The following is a 17,776-nucleotide window of genomic DNA, read 5'->3' on the forward strand; positions in this document are numbered from 1 at the left end:
CACACTTAAATCCCATAATAAAGGTTTTGCCCACATTAAATACAAGCCTGTTTGCAGCACACCACTCCGATAAAATCTTAAGATCCTTAAAAACCTGGGCTCTAACATTATCAGAATCTCTATGATTCCATAAAATGGTGGTATCATCAGCAAACTGAACCACTTTGCCCTGCAGTTTTAATGAACCCAAATCATTTACATAGAGCAAAAATAATAGTGGTCCTAACACTGAACCCTGAGGTACTCCAGTTTTAAGGGATCTGGAATCGGATAAACATCCAGATACTGTAACTCTTTGGGTACGATTAGACAGATAGGATTCCAGCCATTGCAATGCCACACCTCTAAAGCCATAATTATTGAGCTTAGACAGCAGTATTCCATGATCTACACAATCAAATGCCTTGGATAAATCGCAAAACACTGCCGCCGCGGACTCTCCAGAATTTAAGGACACATAGACACTCTCCAAAAAGCCGAAAACAGCGTCATGAGTCCCTTTTCCCGTTTGAAATCCAAACTGATTTGCAGATAAAATGCAATTATGTTGCAAAAAAGATAAAATTCTGATTTTTGCAAGTTTTTCAACTATCTTGGAGAGGGTAGATAATATAGAAATTGGACGAAAATTACAAGGCTCACTCACATCTCCACCCTTATAAAGAGGGATAACCACTGCCTCCTTCAAACATGCTGGAAAGATGCCATTATGAAAGGAATTGTTTATGGCAGAAGCTAAGGCATTCAATGCTGAGTCAGGCAAAAGGAGTAGTAATTTTGATGATATTCCATCAGCTCCAGCTGATTTATGGTTTTTTAAGCTTTTAATTGCATCTCTAACATCAGTAAGGCTAACAGGATAAAAGAAAAAAGAATTTTGAACTGACACTTGTTGAATATAATGCAAAGGATCAATATTAGTATTCACATCCTTGAGCAATAAATGAGGAATATTACAGTAATAATCATTTAAACTATTTGGTCTTACTTCTGGTTCTGAAACTTTCTTGTGAGAATGCCTGAAGTCATTTATAATTGACCAACATTCTCTCTGCCTATTTGAGGACATATTCAAGCGGTCACTATAATATTTAACCTTAGCTGCTTTTATCGTCTTTCTATATAGACTACGATATTTCTGATGATAAAGAATAAAGTTTGCATTAGTTGTAAACTTGCACAGCTTAGCCAAAAAACGGAGGTTTTTAGCTGAAGTTCTGAGGCCTGCTGTGACCCATGGTTTTCTATTTTTCATTTTAAGCCTCTTTTTAGGAAAACACTGATTGATCTTGTCACATAGCACATGAAATAACAAAGTAAACGGGTCAGGAGCCATTTCAACTGCATTCCAATTAACCAAAGCTGCAGTAGAAGAAAAAGCATTAAAATTTGCTCTGCTGAAAATTCTTCCTATATAATGAGATGAAGGAAATACAGTGTTGCATGGAATCCTAGCGAGAATGGCTTCATGGTCAGAAATACCAGATGAGAGTACTCTACATGACACATCATTTAAATTTGTACACATTGTTACACTTTAAAAGTGTAAAAAGAAACAACTTTTGTTAATAACTTTTTTTATTTTTTTTTTATAGTTAACAAAAAAACTGGTGTCCATTTAAGTGGACATTGGGTCTTAATCCCTAGAAAAAATAGAATAAACAAAAATATTTTAAATTCTTAAAATAAGAAATACATACTTCATTTTAAACTATCATTTTAAAAATAAAAATATAAAAATGTCAACATAGCTTAAGAATTCAGAAAATATTATATTTCTGCATGCAAAATTAAAAAAAATACAAGTTTTACTGAAAAAAAAACGAAAAATGCAGTTATTTCAAAATTGTTTAGAATGAAACTCTTTGAAACAGTTTCTATCGCTTGTTATGCATAAAAAAGTTTCGCAAGTATCACAATAAAATTTAGTTTTTTTATTACAATTTTTTAATTTGGGGAATTCAGGAAAATGTTCGCGTTTTTTTCTATTAGTTGAATTTGGAGATAAAGAGTCAACCATGATATTTCCTGCTGAATTTTTTCTAGTAGCCATACTTCGTGGCATGTCTATTGCAGCATCAGGCTGTCTTGTTAGCAAGTATGTGGCAATCTCTATTTTGAATTCAAGAAATTGCGGAACTTTTCAGGGATGTATTTTAAAAAAATGCTTTATCTCTCCGATAAAGAATCCAAGAGTTTGCCATTGCCAAATCAAAAAAATGGAAATTTGTTCTTACTGTCCATTTTCTTGACCTTGCTGGAATTCTGTAGTAGCTGATCATTCTATCTATGAGATCAATTCCACCCATGCACTCATTGTATTTTGCCACAATTTCAGGTCTTGGGACTTGGATATATTTTTTTCATCTTTTCTTGACCATCGCTTGCACTCATTGATTGGTTGACTTCCTAAAGCCGTAGATGCCATTAGAACAGATTTTAAATCATACCATTGCACAACAACCAACTTGCCATCCTCCCTTTTAAACTGTTCCGAGGTTCCACGAGCCATTTTCGCCAACCTTTTGTCAGGTGTCAAGTGAACAGCTGCTGGTACACGTGACTTCATTATGGTACCAGTGCTATACAAATTCCGTTCATGGAGGTATTCAAGAAGTGTAATGGTTGTAAAATATCTGTCGTGGTAAATACGTGATCCTGGCAGTAAAGTCTCTACCAACCAAACAACAGCAGACGGCCCAATACCAAGATTTTTAGCTGTATTATCTAAAAATGTATTTTTGCCTTGATACATTTCAAAATCTACAACAAGGCCATCAGGAGCAGCACATACAACATTTTTCAGTACTTCAGCGTTGGGTTTACCTCTCACAAGCTGCTTCATGTGAGAAATTCCCGTGAAAGGAATCATCTGCTCATCTACAGCAACAATTTTTTCTCGGGGTAGCTGCAAACATCCTTGTCTCACCATTTCTAAAATTGGACGTACTTTCCAAAATCTATCAGATTTACGATTATCTTCATAGATGTCACCATCTACCACAAGTTTTAAATTGCTCCTTATCGCAAAAAAAACTGTCCCTGGCCATAACATCTGCAATCGCTGAAACTCAAGTTGTTTTGGCCCAGTACAGTTTAATCCTTGGATACTTTAAACAGGACATTAGGCATACTTCGCCAAAAAATTGTTTTATCTCATTTAACGTAAGTTTCAGAGATAATCCTTTTAATTTAACATATCTAGCATTTGTACAGTCACACATTTTTTGAAAAATTTCATCATCAATATACATTGCGAGGTAGTCTTTTGCGGCCCATGTACTTCGACTTTCACAATCAGAAATTGTGAAAATTCCTGAGATGAGAATACAGGATTTTTCTTCCAAACAGCTCTTTTTGAAGAAGTTGGAACTTCATTGGAAATTGTTAAATTATTTTTAAGGACACTAAGAGGAAGGTTGTCCTCCTCATCTTCACTGCTAGACTCAACATTTTCAGCCTTATCTACTTGCTGGTTGTTTTCAATATCCAGATCTTTTTCCCCTTCGTCGTCGGACATTCCACAGTCTGAGTCGTCCTAGATAAGATTCAAACTTTTCGTCGTCTTCTCCAGGCCTCAAAAACTTATTTGGTCGAATACAGCTAAAACAAACAAAAAGACGGTAATAACAAATTGTGGTGATTAAGTCCCAATGTCCATTAAAATTAACAGGTAATGTTTAGGCAGATTAAAGAAAAAACAAAGGACCAATAAAAAAACTATTTACGTTAAATTGTTAAATAAACATTATATTTTAAATTTCTCTAAGAAAAACATAAATAAATTACCAGATGTAGAGTACATACCATCATAGGAAGTACGGCGCCCTGTTGCCATTTTTTTTGTAAACAAACACTTGCGTCACCTCTCAAGCACGTGGCTGAACTGACGAAACTTATATTCGGTGGCTGCGCGCAAGCACTTAAAACGATAACCGCGCGCATATTTCCAGGAGGATATGTCTGGTTTATTCTAAAATACTATGTAATTATTTTATATGCATGAAAAGATTCAAGCAATGACTGAATATCACCACCGATGTTCACCATTTTTTATGTTTCTAAAATATATTATAGGGTTGTTTGTAATTCATCTAAAAATGTATCTTACTTCTGCAGTATCCTGAGAAATTATTTAAATGGAACAAACATCATAGGAATAACTGATTCCTTAATGAATAATAAATTTTCATTAGAATTATTGTTTATATAATTAAATAGAAGAAAACATGAAGTTATAAAAAATGCATTTATTGCTTTACTTCGAAACTCATTTAGGTAACATCGTTTCACGAAGCCTTAGGGTAAAAAATGACGATATCATTAAAAACCCATTATTTATCTTAATAATAAAAACTGAAAACTTCTAAGTGTATAGCCATAAACGCTCTTTAATAAATAGAACAAAATAGACACTATTAAAAACTGGGTCTAATACACCTTGAATATCTACCCTTTTCCACTATTCATAGCGTTAGAAGTATGTCAAGGTTTTATGGAGCCCTTGCACCGCTATATGCTTCTGTGGCATGCTAGACGTGTAAATGCACGAATCTACATTGATTTTTCATTCTGGTTATTTAAATTTTCAAACGTGCGGCCTTTTACGTTTACTAGAAGGTCGAGTGAAAAGTATTCCTATAGATCTTAGTACAAGGTATCATAAGAAATGCTAATAAAATGAAGTGTTTTTATTAAAGTAGTATAATAAACTACACTAGCAACAACATTATTTTCAGAAGATCCAGATATTCAACTAAATTAACGACATTGAAAGAAGTGAGATAGTTAAATTTTTATTCTTATATCGTGATCTATATCTAAGATGTCATAAGGATTAGTAATATTATTATATTTTTTCTATTTGGTAACTACGTTACGAAACTACATGCTAAAAACACCATTTCCAAAACATAGAAACAGACAGCGATAATTTAAAAGTAAATCGAAGATATAGAAATAAGAAGGCTGAACTTCACATTATAACAATTTATAGGACCTCATTGGAAAACTTCAAATTTTTTATTGATGTCTGATAGGTGACCTAAGTGATAAAATTTAATAAAATAATAAGATCATAATTTAATACAACATTACTTCACTTCCTGAACTTGATAATATTAGTTTATGGTGCGTTAATACTGGCTTCATATTACCCTGCGGTATCATGGGAAATAATACTAGTATGGTGCTTTCCTATGTAATTTGATAAACTAACCAGAAAATTACTATTAAATAAATAGAATGAAAGAGTTTAATTTTTATGTTATATCGCAACCGTAGTAAGAAGTATTATTAGAATCTAATAAAATGGTATTTTGTCTACGTAGTTTGTTATTCATTTTTTAATACACCTTTCAACAGTATTTCTTTCAAAAATATCGCAAACTAGCAGTTATTTAAAAAAATATATACGAGCAACTTTTATCTATTAGGCGGCATTGGCCTTCAAACCTGCCACAGACATGACAATTGATGTTTAGCGTGGCTGACGATAATAAATTCAATAGAATTTCCATAAAAACATAATTTAACCTAATGGAAAGCTTATTTATGAATCCAAATTTCCCTGTTACGCAGTTTTTATTTAATAAAATTAGTAGTAAATATTTTCTATATTATTTTCAGGGTAATTACAATTATATTTATGCTGATAATATATTTTTCCTTAGATGAGCTGAGGATAGTTAAGGATGGAAAATATGGAGCAGAAAATAATGAAGTGAAAGGAGGATGGGATGGGATGGTTGGAGAGTTAGTACGCAACGTGAGTAACGACAACTTCTTAAGTACTACTTTGTTAATAGCAAGTAATTTGTGTTTATTTTAGGAAGCAGATATGGCTATCGCACCAATGACCATAACGTCAGAAAGGGAAAGAGTTATTGATTTCAGTAAACCATTTATGTCTCTAGGCATTTCGATTATGATTAAAAAACCAATGAAACAAAAGCCGGGAGTTTTCAGTTTTTTAAATCCCCTGTCTCAAGAAATATGGGTAAGTAGGCTGTTGAGATTACATGACTCCAACAGTAAATTTTTCATTTTTAGATTAGTGTCGTGTTTGCATTTGTGGGTGTTAGTATTGTACTATTCATAGTATCCAGATTTTCTCCATATGAATGGAGAATACTTCATCATTCTGACGAACCCATAAGACATACACCCCATTTGCATACTAATAGTGGAGGAACCATGGCAAATGACTTTAGTCTCATGAACTCTCTTTGGTTTTCTTTGGCAGCTTTTATGCAACAAGGTATATACTCGTAATTTATGTATGTGATGTAATTATGTAATAAGTGTATAGGTACCTATACACTTTTAATATTTACTTACCTCAAGAACACTGCAAGTTTTTCTTCAGTACCAATCGGCTTTTGGGCATTACATCCCTCTGAATCAATTGATGGTTTTACTATCTCGTGTAATTCATTAAACTGTTTTCGATTTATGAGAAAGTAATTGGTACAAACACCATCAGGAAATTCGGATGTCATTTTAAATTGTCCATGGCCACTTCTTTTTAATAAATAAAAATTATTTGGAGATTTCAATTTTTTGGCCATCAATAAATGGAACAATACCACTTCCATTGAAGAGTGGATATCAACTGCCTCGAATAAATATAATATTTCTTGAAAGTTAAACCTTGAGCCATATTCTTATTTTGATTTAAAAAAATTGCTATTAGCTATATGATGACGCAAATAGAAATTTAAAGTTATTAGAAAAATCGTTCACATTACCAATAATTCTTGTGATACACGTTTTAAATTATGTGAGTAGTTTACTTCATTATTTGTTTAACAGGAGGAGACATCTCTCCAAGATCAATTTCCGGTCGGATAGTCGGAGCATGCTGGTGGTTTTTCACCCTAATAATAATCTCCAGCTACACGGCTAACTTGGCGGCCTTTTTAACAGTCGAAAGAATGGTAGCACCCATAAACTCCCCGGAAGATCTTGCTGCGCAAACGGAAGTTGAGTATGGAACCTTGTACCAGGGAGCTACTTGGGATTTCTTCAGGGTATACAAACTCCATTTTGCCATCAATTAATAAGTCCAATCTTTTTCTTTTTGTTACAGCGATCCCAGATATCCCTCTATTCAAAAATGTGGGAGTTCATGAACTCTAGGAAACACGTTTTCGTTAAATCTTATGATGAAGGTATTAAAAGGGTACGACAGTCTAAAGGTAATATTGAAGATATGTTTTTAAAGTTTTTTTTTGAATAAGGAGATTTTTTTAGGAAAATACGCACTGCTAATTGAGTCACCCAAAAACGATTATACTAATGAACGGGAGCCATGTGATACCATGAAGGTTGGTCGAAACTTTGATTCGAAGGGATTTGGAATTGGTACGCCTTTGGGATCGCCCTTAAGGTGAGAAATCATAAACTACAGTATAATAATTTTTAATTTACATTATAAACAAAATGAGAGTTATTTATGACAATTTTTTTTTCAAAAATATGGAATTAATGATTTGTTTTGAGATCACCTTTAAAGTGGGTAATATACATTTTTATTTATTTTTTGTAAAATTCTAAAATATGGTACATTTATTACACAAATTAATATTGCAATCAGCCAAATTATACTTTCCTTATTAAAATCTTGCAAGAAAATATCATACTTTATCAATAAATTGCAAAATACTAATTACCCTTAAAAAATATATAATTAAGACGTCAATTCGAAAATGGCACCGTACCTATATTTAAAATTTTTATGACAATAATATCAGGAAATTTCAATTTTCTTATCCGACAGCACGTTTGTAAAAGAGAAAAGCAGTTTTAATTAAAATGTCTTTTTTTCTTGCTGTTTCGCATATGGCAGGCATTAATTAAAAAGCGTAAATTCATATTTACGTTGCATTTTTTTAATTTCTAATTTTCTTAATTTAGGTTACTTGTTTGATATGATAACGGGTATTAATATTCCCTTATTTGCCATAATACAGGGTGTCCCAAAATTGCATCGCAATATTTTACCAGCTGCATCTTTGTCTAAAAATAAGACAAAAACTTCACATACAGGAATCTTTGTTACGCTTTAGACGAGATCTGGAGAATCCTAACTTTTACTCATTTGGTTAAAATATTTAAAAATGACCTTGCTATAAATCTTTCTTTCAAACCTTTATAAGTACGAGACTGCTGACTGAGACACCCACCATAATTCATCTCTTTTATTTATTAATCCCTTGCCTTTGGCACTAACACATAGTGTCGTCACCATATATGCTGATGATGCATCTGCGATGGTCTGAAGACAGAACATGGAAACAATTGATGTATCTGCTGGAAAAGCCTTAGAGGAATTTAGCAATTGGTTTATTTTAAATCAACTTTACTTGAATAATAAAAAAAAAGACTAATTATTACATGGTTTTTCATGCATGTCATGGTCAGATAAATGGTGATATTGATTTGTGTGTAACCAACGATAACGATTGTTTGAAACGCCAAAAATCAGTTAGGTTTTTTGGCTTAACATTGGATGATTCACTTTCTTGGGAATCTCATTGTGTGAGTTGTCGATGAAGCTCGGTAGGTTATGTTATGCCATTAGGAACCTTAGGGTGGTGATGGAAATTAATCAACTAATTTGTCTGTACCACGCTATTATGGACTCACGAATTTTATACGGTATTCAGCTCTGGGGCTGTACGTCGCATGCACGTCAAGTGTTTATTGGCCAAAAACAGATTCTTAGGTGTATTGCCGGAGTATCACCGATGACTTCCTGTAGACCTCTTTTTAGGGAATATGTATAGAATTTTGACGGTCCCGTGTGTGTATATATTTGAAGTTTGCTTATATGTTTTTAAGAATTTTATTTCCTTTACTATTAATGGTCGTTTTCATAATTACCCAACTCGTTTTAGAAATGACTTGTCCATGCCTCATAGCAGGCTACTTATTTCTAAAAAATTTGTATTAAGAATAGGTCCAAAACTATACAACAAATTACCGAATGATATAAAGATTAGCAAAACCGTTTCGATATTTAGAAGAAAGTTAAAGGAATTCCTAGCCAATAAATGTTTTTATGATGTAGATAGCTATTTAGCTGATTAGGCCGTGTATAGAGTATTATAACTTTTTAACGATGTAAGGTCACTTTACTTTTGACTATTTTAACTTTTTTTGTAATATATAGTATAGGTGGATATTTTTGAATTTTAGTTATCTAGGTAGTTAGTAATATTTTTTTTTGTGACGAAATCCATACACTTTGTGTTTTTTTTTTTTTTGATTGATTGATTAATTGATAATTACAATTGCCTTCGATTTTTAATGGAATTCGCCAATGTTTTTCATTGAACCATCAACTATCAACGTTATCTCAACTTTAATTATTTGTTATTGTTTACAAAATGCTGTGCATGGAAAAGATTTCACGGCAATTGAATTGGTCAACCGGTTTATTAAAGCGAACGCCAGTGGCGCCGCGTGTCAAATTATTACGATTTGTCCCGTATTTGTCCTTCCCACTAGGCACTCTATGGTTTTCTTATTAGTGATCTATGTATGGGTTTTGGTTGTGCCCATAGCGGCTAAACCCATAAAGTAAAGCATCTATTACACAGGGCGAGATTACTAGCCAGTCGCCGGCGAGTAAAATTTAAGCGAGTGAGCGAGTTAGAACACGCTCAGCGAGCGCAAACTACACCGGGCTAGTTAAATCGCTTTACTCGCAGGGTATTGAATTTTTGGAAGTTGTTTGTTTTGTATTTTTGTTTCAAAATTCAAAATGTCTGTTAAATGGAATAGTAATCAAGTTATAGAGTTTTTAAATATTTATGAACAATTTCCAGTATTATGGAATATTAAACACAAAGATTATCTGAAAAATATTAAACTGAAAGACGTATTATTTAAGAACATGTGTGAACATTTAGATGATAAAGGGCTTCTAAAAGGAATGGATGAAAAACAATTGAAAAACAAAATTAAAAATTTGAAAGATGTGTTTCGTCAAGAACAGGCCAAAATAGAACGATGCAAAAAAAGTGGGTGTGAAACAGAAGACATTTACTCCTTAAAGTTAACATGGTTTGAGGCTGCCCATTTTTTCGCAGAGTTTTAGTCAACAAGGCAGAGTAATTCAAACTTGGTGAGTAGATTTTAGAGCTAGATATTTTTTATTTTTACATAAGTAAATTGTGCATAAAAAATAAAGTTTAATTTTCTCATACGTTTTATGCAAAATTACGTTGGAAAATAATAAATTGTATTTACTTAAAAATATAAAAAAATATTATTCAAGTTAATTCCAATCCCACTTTTTTCCATTGTCACGGTAAATGATTTTCTTCCATAAAATACTTGGCGTACGTGCGTCTTACTTCCTCTGCGGAATTTTTGTAATTATTACTTCCCAAATGACCAACCGATGAAAGATTATCCACGTGGTTTCTTCATTGTCCAAAAGTAATATTTCCCGTGTTCAAATCCTCTCTATCCACAGCATTTTCAGGAACATAAGTATCGAGACTGCTTTTTCTCAGCCAGTTGTGGAAACTACATGCTGCCAAAATAACATCGTCAATTGTTGCTTCTTTTAATTGAATTGGTCTTGAAAATATTCTGAAGCGCCACATAAGAATACCAAATGCATTTTCTGATACTCGTCTTGCTCGAGAGAGTCGGTAGTTGAATATCCTTTCAGTATTATTAAGCTGTGACTTACTGTACGGCTTAATTAAGTTGGTTCTTAATAAAAAGGCATCGTCTCCCACAGTGACCGAATTTTCAGACATATTAAGAGTGTTATTTTCCATAGCGATGTTTAAAGTACTATATCTAAATATTGCACTCGCTCACATAGCTCAGCCGTTTGCTCCAATATCAATGTAAGTAAAGCAGTAATCTGCGTCCACCATTGCAAATAACACTATACTATAGGTTTTTTTGTAATTTAAGTACACTGACCCAGACCTAAGAAAGAGCGAGCCGCGAGTTTAGTAGCAGCCGCGATTACATTTGACGACTTTTATAGCAGCAAGTAAATTCGCCAAAGACTGGCTAGTAATCTCGCCCTATGTAATAGATGCTTAACGAGCGAAGCACAGAACACAAAAAGGAAAAAAAATTCCTTGATCTGTTTTCTGTGGAGCGAAGTTCCTCAATCTCCGGTCTTGCGCCCAGACGTCTTTTGGACTGCTACTTAAGCAGTTCCGCGACGTATCTGGGGGTCTTTTCCAGCTCCTGCGTCTGTCAAAGGTGAACCGTGTTGTCCGCTGTGACGGAGAGAGATTAATCGTGTCGTGAAATAAATCTAGTATCATCTCTCTCCGCCAGCACATTTTTAGCTAAATTAATACTGAAAACTAAAATTCATTAGTGTTTCTTCATTTTCAATCAAATATTTTTTGAAGCAAGATGGTTCTTAGTGGTTCGATGCCTCTTGAAACTTCGTAAGTAGTTTTCACCGTTGGTGACATTTGATTTGGTGTACCATGTTTCCATTGAGAAATCTCTCTTAGGGCTCATTAAATATGAAATTGTAAAGCGCTAGCCATGACCCAGCAGTGATGAGGATTTCGCCCTGAAGCCAAAAAGCAGATAATTTCGCCGCCCCTTAGCTATGTGGTGAGAACTAGCCCATCGCGGGCTCTCGCCCCCGAAAGAAGAACACCATGGAACTTGACCCGTAAGCTTACTAGTCTTTTTCTTTTCCTCTTTTATTGATCTTAACCATATTCTTTTGATTTCTTCGTCCTATGTTTAACCATGAATTTATTATTTTATCACCTTCTCAATTTAATCTTTAAAACATTATACATTTTTAATATATATTTATATTTACTTTCCATGTAGATTTTGTTTGTCTTTACAACTCTAATAAACACCCTATTTAAATTAAATTAAGGAGTTTTACTACTGAGTGAGTGAGTGTGACTGAGACAACTGACCATACAGAGAGCATGTTTCAATTCCGCTGCGATCTCGGCTGGATCTGATTGGTTACCTGAGGGAGTGCCGCGATCGTGGTCGGAAATAACTGCTGAGTGCTAAGATCAATGGCGGAACCTAAAGTGCTTTTTTTTTGCATAAAAACAATGCTTCAATGAAATACGTAGCTTGCAACTATTTTATTAATAGCACTTTAGAGAAAAGCAAAATTAGTTTAACAAGACACCCATAATACCTGCACAACATCATCATTTAAATAAAAAACCATGCAATATGTAATTGTTAGCAAGATTTTATTACCATATTATAGGTAAAGAATAAAAAATTGCCATTTTGAAAACAAAAGCTGAAATGTAAAAATCAATAAAAATCAAAAATAAATACAAGTTAGTGTCCTGTTGTATTTGGCACATTATTTTCAACATTAAGCTGCACATTTCGAAGTCTTTTGAGTTTTTTTCTTTTCAGTGATGAACCTTTTGAAGGACGGCCACCTGCGAAACGTTTTGTTCCTTGGATAGAAGTCATCTTTCGACTTATTGTTGTAGGTTGTACTCTAATTGCGGCTCTAGTTGAATGTTTTTTAGGAAGATAACTACCAGCAGTAGCTAAGAAAGAATCCCAAGCAGAACGAGTCGAAATATTTTTTTAAGCGTTGCTTGCAAACATTTATTATTTTTGGGCAACTGCCATATGTATTATTGTGAGCCTGTAGTAAGTTTAAAAATTTTGTAAATTTTTTTGAAGCATCCTTATTATCTTCTTCTAACTTGTTTGCCATTGTACTTAAATTCGGTGGATCAATATCTATGCTTCTTTTATTAGGGGATGTAATTTGAGATGGTTGAGATTTGGAAGTAGATGTTGTTGCAATTTCTGGAGCTCTTAATGGCTCATAGAATGAGACTGACATAACATTTTCTTCGCCAAAGGCAAGTTTGGCCATTATATGTTTTGACTGACAGTTAAAGCCGGTGAATTAGGAAAATTTTCTTGAAAATGTTCATAAACTCCTGCTTGGTGTTCGAATTTTTCCATGTCGCAAGAGCAAAATCCCCTGAACATCGTACATGATTTCTGGGTTACTTTTGCTTGGTACTTTGTAGGAATTTGCATTCAACTTAACTATGTCTTCTTTTTTTAAATAGGAGCATTTAAGTAATTGATGTCGCAAAAGAAGAGCTGTTTCTACTTGTCGATTGTTGGAATAATCACGAAGCCTTCTTTTGTAATATTTCTCCATACCTGTGCAAACAAATTCAACCAAGGAAACTGCATTATAAGCTTTGTTTCTTAACAACACAATGTCTTTGAAAAGTCTAACATTGACTTCACTAAAATTGTTAGTGTGATGACCATGCTGCAAAAAATTTCTGAATGCAAGCGACCAATCTTCCCGTCTTTTCCAATAATTGGAAATATATATTATCTTCCTGAATTTCCACTATTATACCTTGCTCGTTATAATATTTCTCTTTTTACGAAGAATCTGAAATTTAAATTAATATTAATTTAATTAATCAACGACTAAAACTACCACTTACTTCAATTATCCCGGGTCCTCTCCACTGATTGTACCAATTATAAACTGTGTGTTTTGGGGGATTCAATGAGGAACAAGCAATAGATATTGAATTTTCACCTTCTTCTAACTCTAATTTCGACTCATGCAAGCTAATTGCTTCTTTTACTCCAAGACCATCGTCTGTTTCAAATATTTTTTTCACGTTTTTTACTGGTCTTAAATACGAATACGATTCCGAAGTGTCATAGTGGTTATGTGCGTGCTTAAATTATATTAGACCTGGCAATCCATCCTTAAAAATAAAAAAAAAATTGTATGATAATGAAGGTTACCTGAAAAAGTATATATGTTGCATTTTGCTGTTGATTTTCCTCTATATGGTCATGCCATTGTTCATTACTATCGCAGGGACATTTTTAAATAGAGGACCAACTAGTATATCGTGTCAATTGACTTTGAAATATTTGAATAAAATTTACCTCCCCTAACATGAGTGTCTTTTTTCATAGTATCTTTGGTTGTTAACTTAATTTTAATATGCATTTCTTTAATAAATTAATAACTTTAATATGCATACTCTCTTATAATTTGTATGATGGCACAGATAAACCATTCTAAAAAAAATACCATGTATATTTAAAATCGTTAGTTTTTTTTAATAAAGAAATTACCAGGTAAGCATCGAAAAACTAAATACCTAGGTATGTATAATTTTGCCTTACCTACCTAATAACAAATCTATCTGACTTAATGCACTTTTGAACATTCCAGTTTGTTTTACTCAAGAAACTATACTCTTCTACCCATTTGCACAAGTCCTGTTCATTTTTTATATCACTTCGAATACACTTATCATCATCAACGCATAAGTTACGAAACGAGGTAGGTAGGAACTTTTCCATAATAATAATTGTTTATTATAACTAACTTAACATTAAAAACACACTGCACAAAACACAAAGTGCACTGTTGATAGGTATGTTAATTCTAACCACCATCTCAGCACTTTACAATTAGTTCCGACCACGATCTCGACACTCGCTCAGGCAACCAGTCAGAACGCCTTATTTTTACTATGGTGCCGAGCTCGACGGCGGAATTGAAACATGCATACAGAGAACCCACGAAGCCGACCTGTTCTTTTTTTTATCATTTAAATTTAACAGGGTTTCTGGAACCTATCAGATCTAGGGAGTTGTTCTTGTTGTTTAAAACTTTTAAATCAAGATTGTCGAACAAACTCAATTCCCTAGAAATAGTCCCTGAAAACCGGTTAGTCTTGCCGGACTATTATTTTTGTCATAACATCTTGAAAAGTGAATCGTTTTTATGTTACAGGGTATTTCACAATTCCTATTGAAGATGGTTTTTTGTAAATATTTTTAAAACGCCTGGTCGTTATTTTTCAAAATTTTTATCGTATACTACTGTTATTGTTACAAACTGATTTTATAACATTTCATGTTAAAATGTATAGAGGGTCGATTAAAATTAGTGGTTAGCAAAGATAAAAATTACATAACTTTTTTCCTGGTTATAACTTTTTTTCTGGTTACTTTTTAATTATTTGGATAGTGAAATTAAAAAGAACCAACATTTTTACATAAAAAAGGTGCTCTTGTCCTATTTCAATAGAAACGCCCGTTTTTGAAATAATCAGACAAACATGTTTTGCAAAAATCATCAAGTATAAACATGATATAGACTATTTCAAATACCTAATTTTAAGAACAAAAACTGCTTTGTTTGCTTAAAATTTTATTGCAAAATGTAAATAATGTGTAAATAATTGAGAAAAATTAAAACAATTAACAAAACTTATTAGGTAAGAAAAAATAAACTGAAAATACCAAACAAAACAAACAAAAAAACAAAAAAGTTCTTGAGACCAGAGGCTTCTAACGAAATAAGACAAGAATATCTTTTTTATGTAAAAATGTTGGTTCTTTTTAATTTTACTATCCAAATAATTAAAAAGTAACTAGAAAAAAAGTTATTGACATTTGTATCTTTGCTGACCACTAATTTTAAACGACTTTGTATACATTTTAGCATAAAATGTTATAAAATCGGTTAGTCACAATAACAGTAGTATACGACAAAAATTTTAAAAAATAACGACCAGGCGTTTCGAAAATATTAACAAAAGACCATCTTCAATAGGAATTATGAAACACCCTATAACATAAAAACGAGTAACTTTTCAAGATTGCTGTTTTGTCTTATTTTTAGACAAAGATGCGGCTGGTAAAATATTGTGATATATTTGCGGTACCCTATATATAGTTATTAGTAAAATCATATCAATCACTTTTATTGAGAACATATGTAAACAAAAATGTCCATTTAGTACTTCCTTTCTCCATTATGGCTGTATTTTTGAGGCAAACATTTTTTTTTGTCTACAGAGGATAAAAAATTAGGACTACATTTTAAAACTGTTTTCTGGTGTTCACAAAAGGCGTGGCAGTATAAATTTATATATTTTTTTTTATTCCATGCCTTATATTATATTATTTGATTTTTAGAATTATGTCAAGAAGTTTTTGAATTAGAGAAAGTTAAAATTTGTTTTTTTTTAATTTAAAGAGGCTACAGAACCATAACTAGTTGTCATACAATAAAATGATTTTTACATTTACAATTAACGTAGCGGAAAATGTATGCCATGAGATTGATTTTAAAAAGTTTGGTTAAGAAGACTAAAATCATTTTATCCTATTTTATTAACGAATTGTTATGGATTTGCATCTTCAAGTTGAAAAAAGTCTGTCTCTCAAAAACTCAAAAACTACTTGATTAATGTAAACATGTAATACATCAAATTGCTTAAGTTTTCACGCAGAATTAGATAATTTAATATAATACGTTTTCAAAAGTTTTTGAAAAATTTGTTTATAAACAAATATACCAATATGTATGTGAAAAAAATATAATTCTAAACTATCAGTGTGGGTTTAGAAAAAAACTATTCAACGGCGACTGCCTTAGCTACAGTAATCAGTGATATAGTTGAGGCCTATGATAAAGGTGATAACGTAATTTGAGGTCTTTTAGACTTTTCAAAAGCGTTTGACACCATTGATCATAAATTATTAATAGCTAAATTAAAATATTACGGCTTTCATTATTCGCTGATTAATTTAATATCTTCCTACTTAAAAGACAGGTTTCAGTGTGTCTCGTGCAATGATAGGGTGTCTGATTCTTTCTCCATTTTATCTGGTGTTCCTCAGGGTAGCGTGTTGGGTCCTTTACTGTTTTTGGTATATACTTCTAGTATTTTGCAGTCAATAAAACATTGTAAAGCCAAGCCTATGCTGACGATACACAACTTTATTTTAATTTTAATTCTGCTGATGTTTTATTGGCAAATAAAACATCAGCACAAATACATTAATTAATGAAGATCTAAAAATTGTAAGTAAACTCTCAGCACAATATAATTGAAAATTAAATGCCTCAAAATCTTTATTACTAATATTTGGCCCTAAAACGCGAATTAATTTTTTTTGAGAGCATTAAGATGTAAATATTAATGGTGTAGTAATTCCTGTTGTTAAAACTGCAAGGAATTTGGGTATGTGGGTGGACACTGATATAAGATTTAAAATGCATGTTTCTACGATTACACAAAAGGCCTACCTTTCGTTAAAACTTTTATATTCCAGCAGACATATCTTAAGCCAACAACTTCGAAAGAATCTATGTGAATCACTAGTGTTGTCAAATTTTAATTACCATGCTTGGATATCAACACAAAGTATAGAATCCAGAAAGTTCACTTGCGCTAGACTTATATTTGGCTTAAGAAAGTATGATCGTATTAGTGCTAAAATTGAGGAGTTGGGATTGTTTAGGATGGAAGATCGTAGAGCTCTTCGATGTGGGTAACTTTCTTCACAAATTAATGACATGCCCCAATGCTTTTTATTCATTAAAAGATAAATTTGTTTTAAGGACTTTCATACATTCACGAGTCCTACGTATTTCAAGTTCATTTACTATTTCTCGTCATCGGACGGCCTTATTTAAAAGAAGCTTTGTATATAACAGTATTAAATTATATAATAGGATTCCTGACAGGTTAAGATCTTTAATATATACCAAGTTTAAAAAAGCGTTTAAAGTTTTTATTATAAACCAGGAATTATGAAAGGTGATTGCATCAGTTATTAAATTATTATTCTGTTAAATTTTTTATGTGTTACAATGATTATTATTATTGTTTAAAAATGATAATATTATCTTTTGTCTAAAACTTGTAATATTTAGACATTATTAGTTTTTTTTTTCTAATTATTTTAGGTACTTTTA

The 17,776-nt window shown here is 32.4% G+C and overlaps 1 protein-coding gene across 2 annotated transcripts in view; it reads left to right on the top strand.

Annotated features, from left to right (window-relative positions):
* Nucleotides 1-17,776, top strand: part of LOC126739452 (glutamate receptor 1-like) — a 92,435-nt gene that overhangs the window by 33,483 nt on the left and 41,176 nt on the right. For both annotated transcript variants that reach the window (XM_050445132.1, XM_050445133.1), the window contains exons 10-15: nucleotides 5,673-5,767; nucleotides 5,831-5,998; nucleotides 6,052-6,259; nucleotides 6,814-7,031; nucleotides 7,091-7,199; nucleotides 7,255-7,390. In XM_050445132.1, coding sequence (XP_050301089.1) covers nucleotides 5,673-5,767; nucleotides 5,831-5,998; nucleotides 6,052-6,259; nucleotides 6,814-7,031; nucleotides 7,091-7,199; nucleotides 7,255-7,390 — 934 coding nt within the window. The remainder of the gene's footprint in view (nucleotides 1-5,672; nucleotides 5,768-5,830; nucleotides 5,999-6,051; nucleotides 6,260-6,813; nucleotides 7,032-7,090; nucleotides 7,200-7,254; nucleotides 7,391-17,776) is intronic.

The sequence above is a fragment of the Anthonomus grandis genome, chromosome 8 (genome assembly GCF_022605725.1).
Source record: "Anthonomus grandis grandis chromosome 8, icAntGran1.3, whole genome shotgun sequence".
In the NCBI taxonomy this organism is placed as follows: Eukaryota; Metazoa; Arthropoda; class Insecta; order Coleoptera; family Curculionidae; genus Anthonomus; species Anthonomus grandis.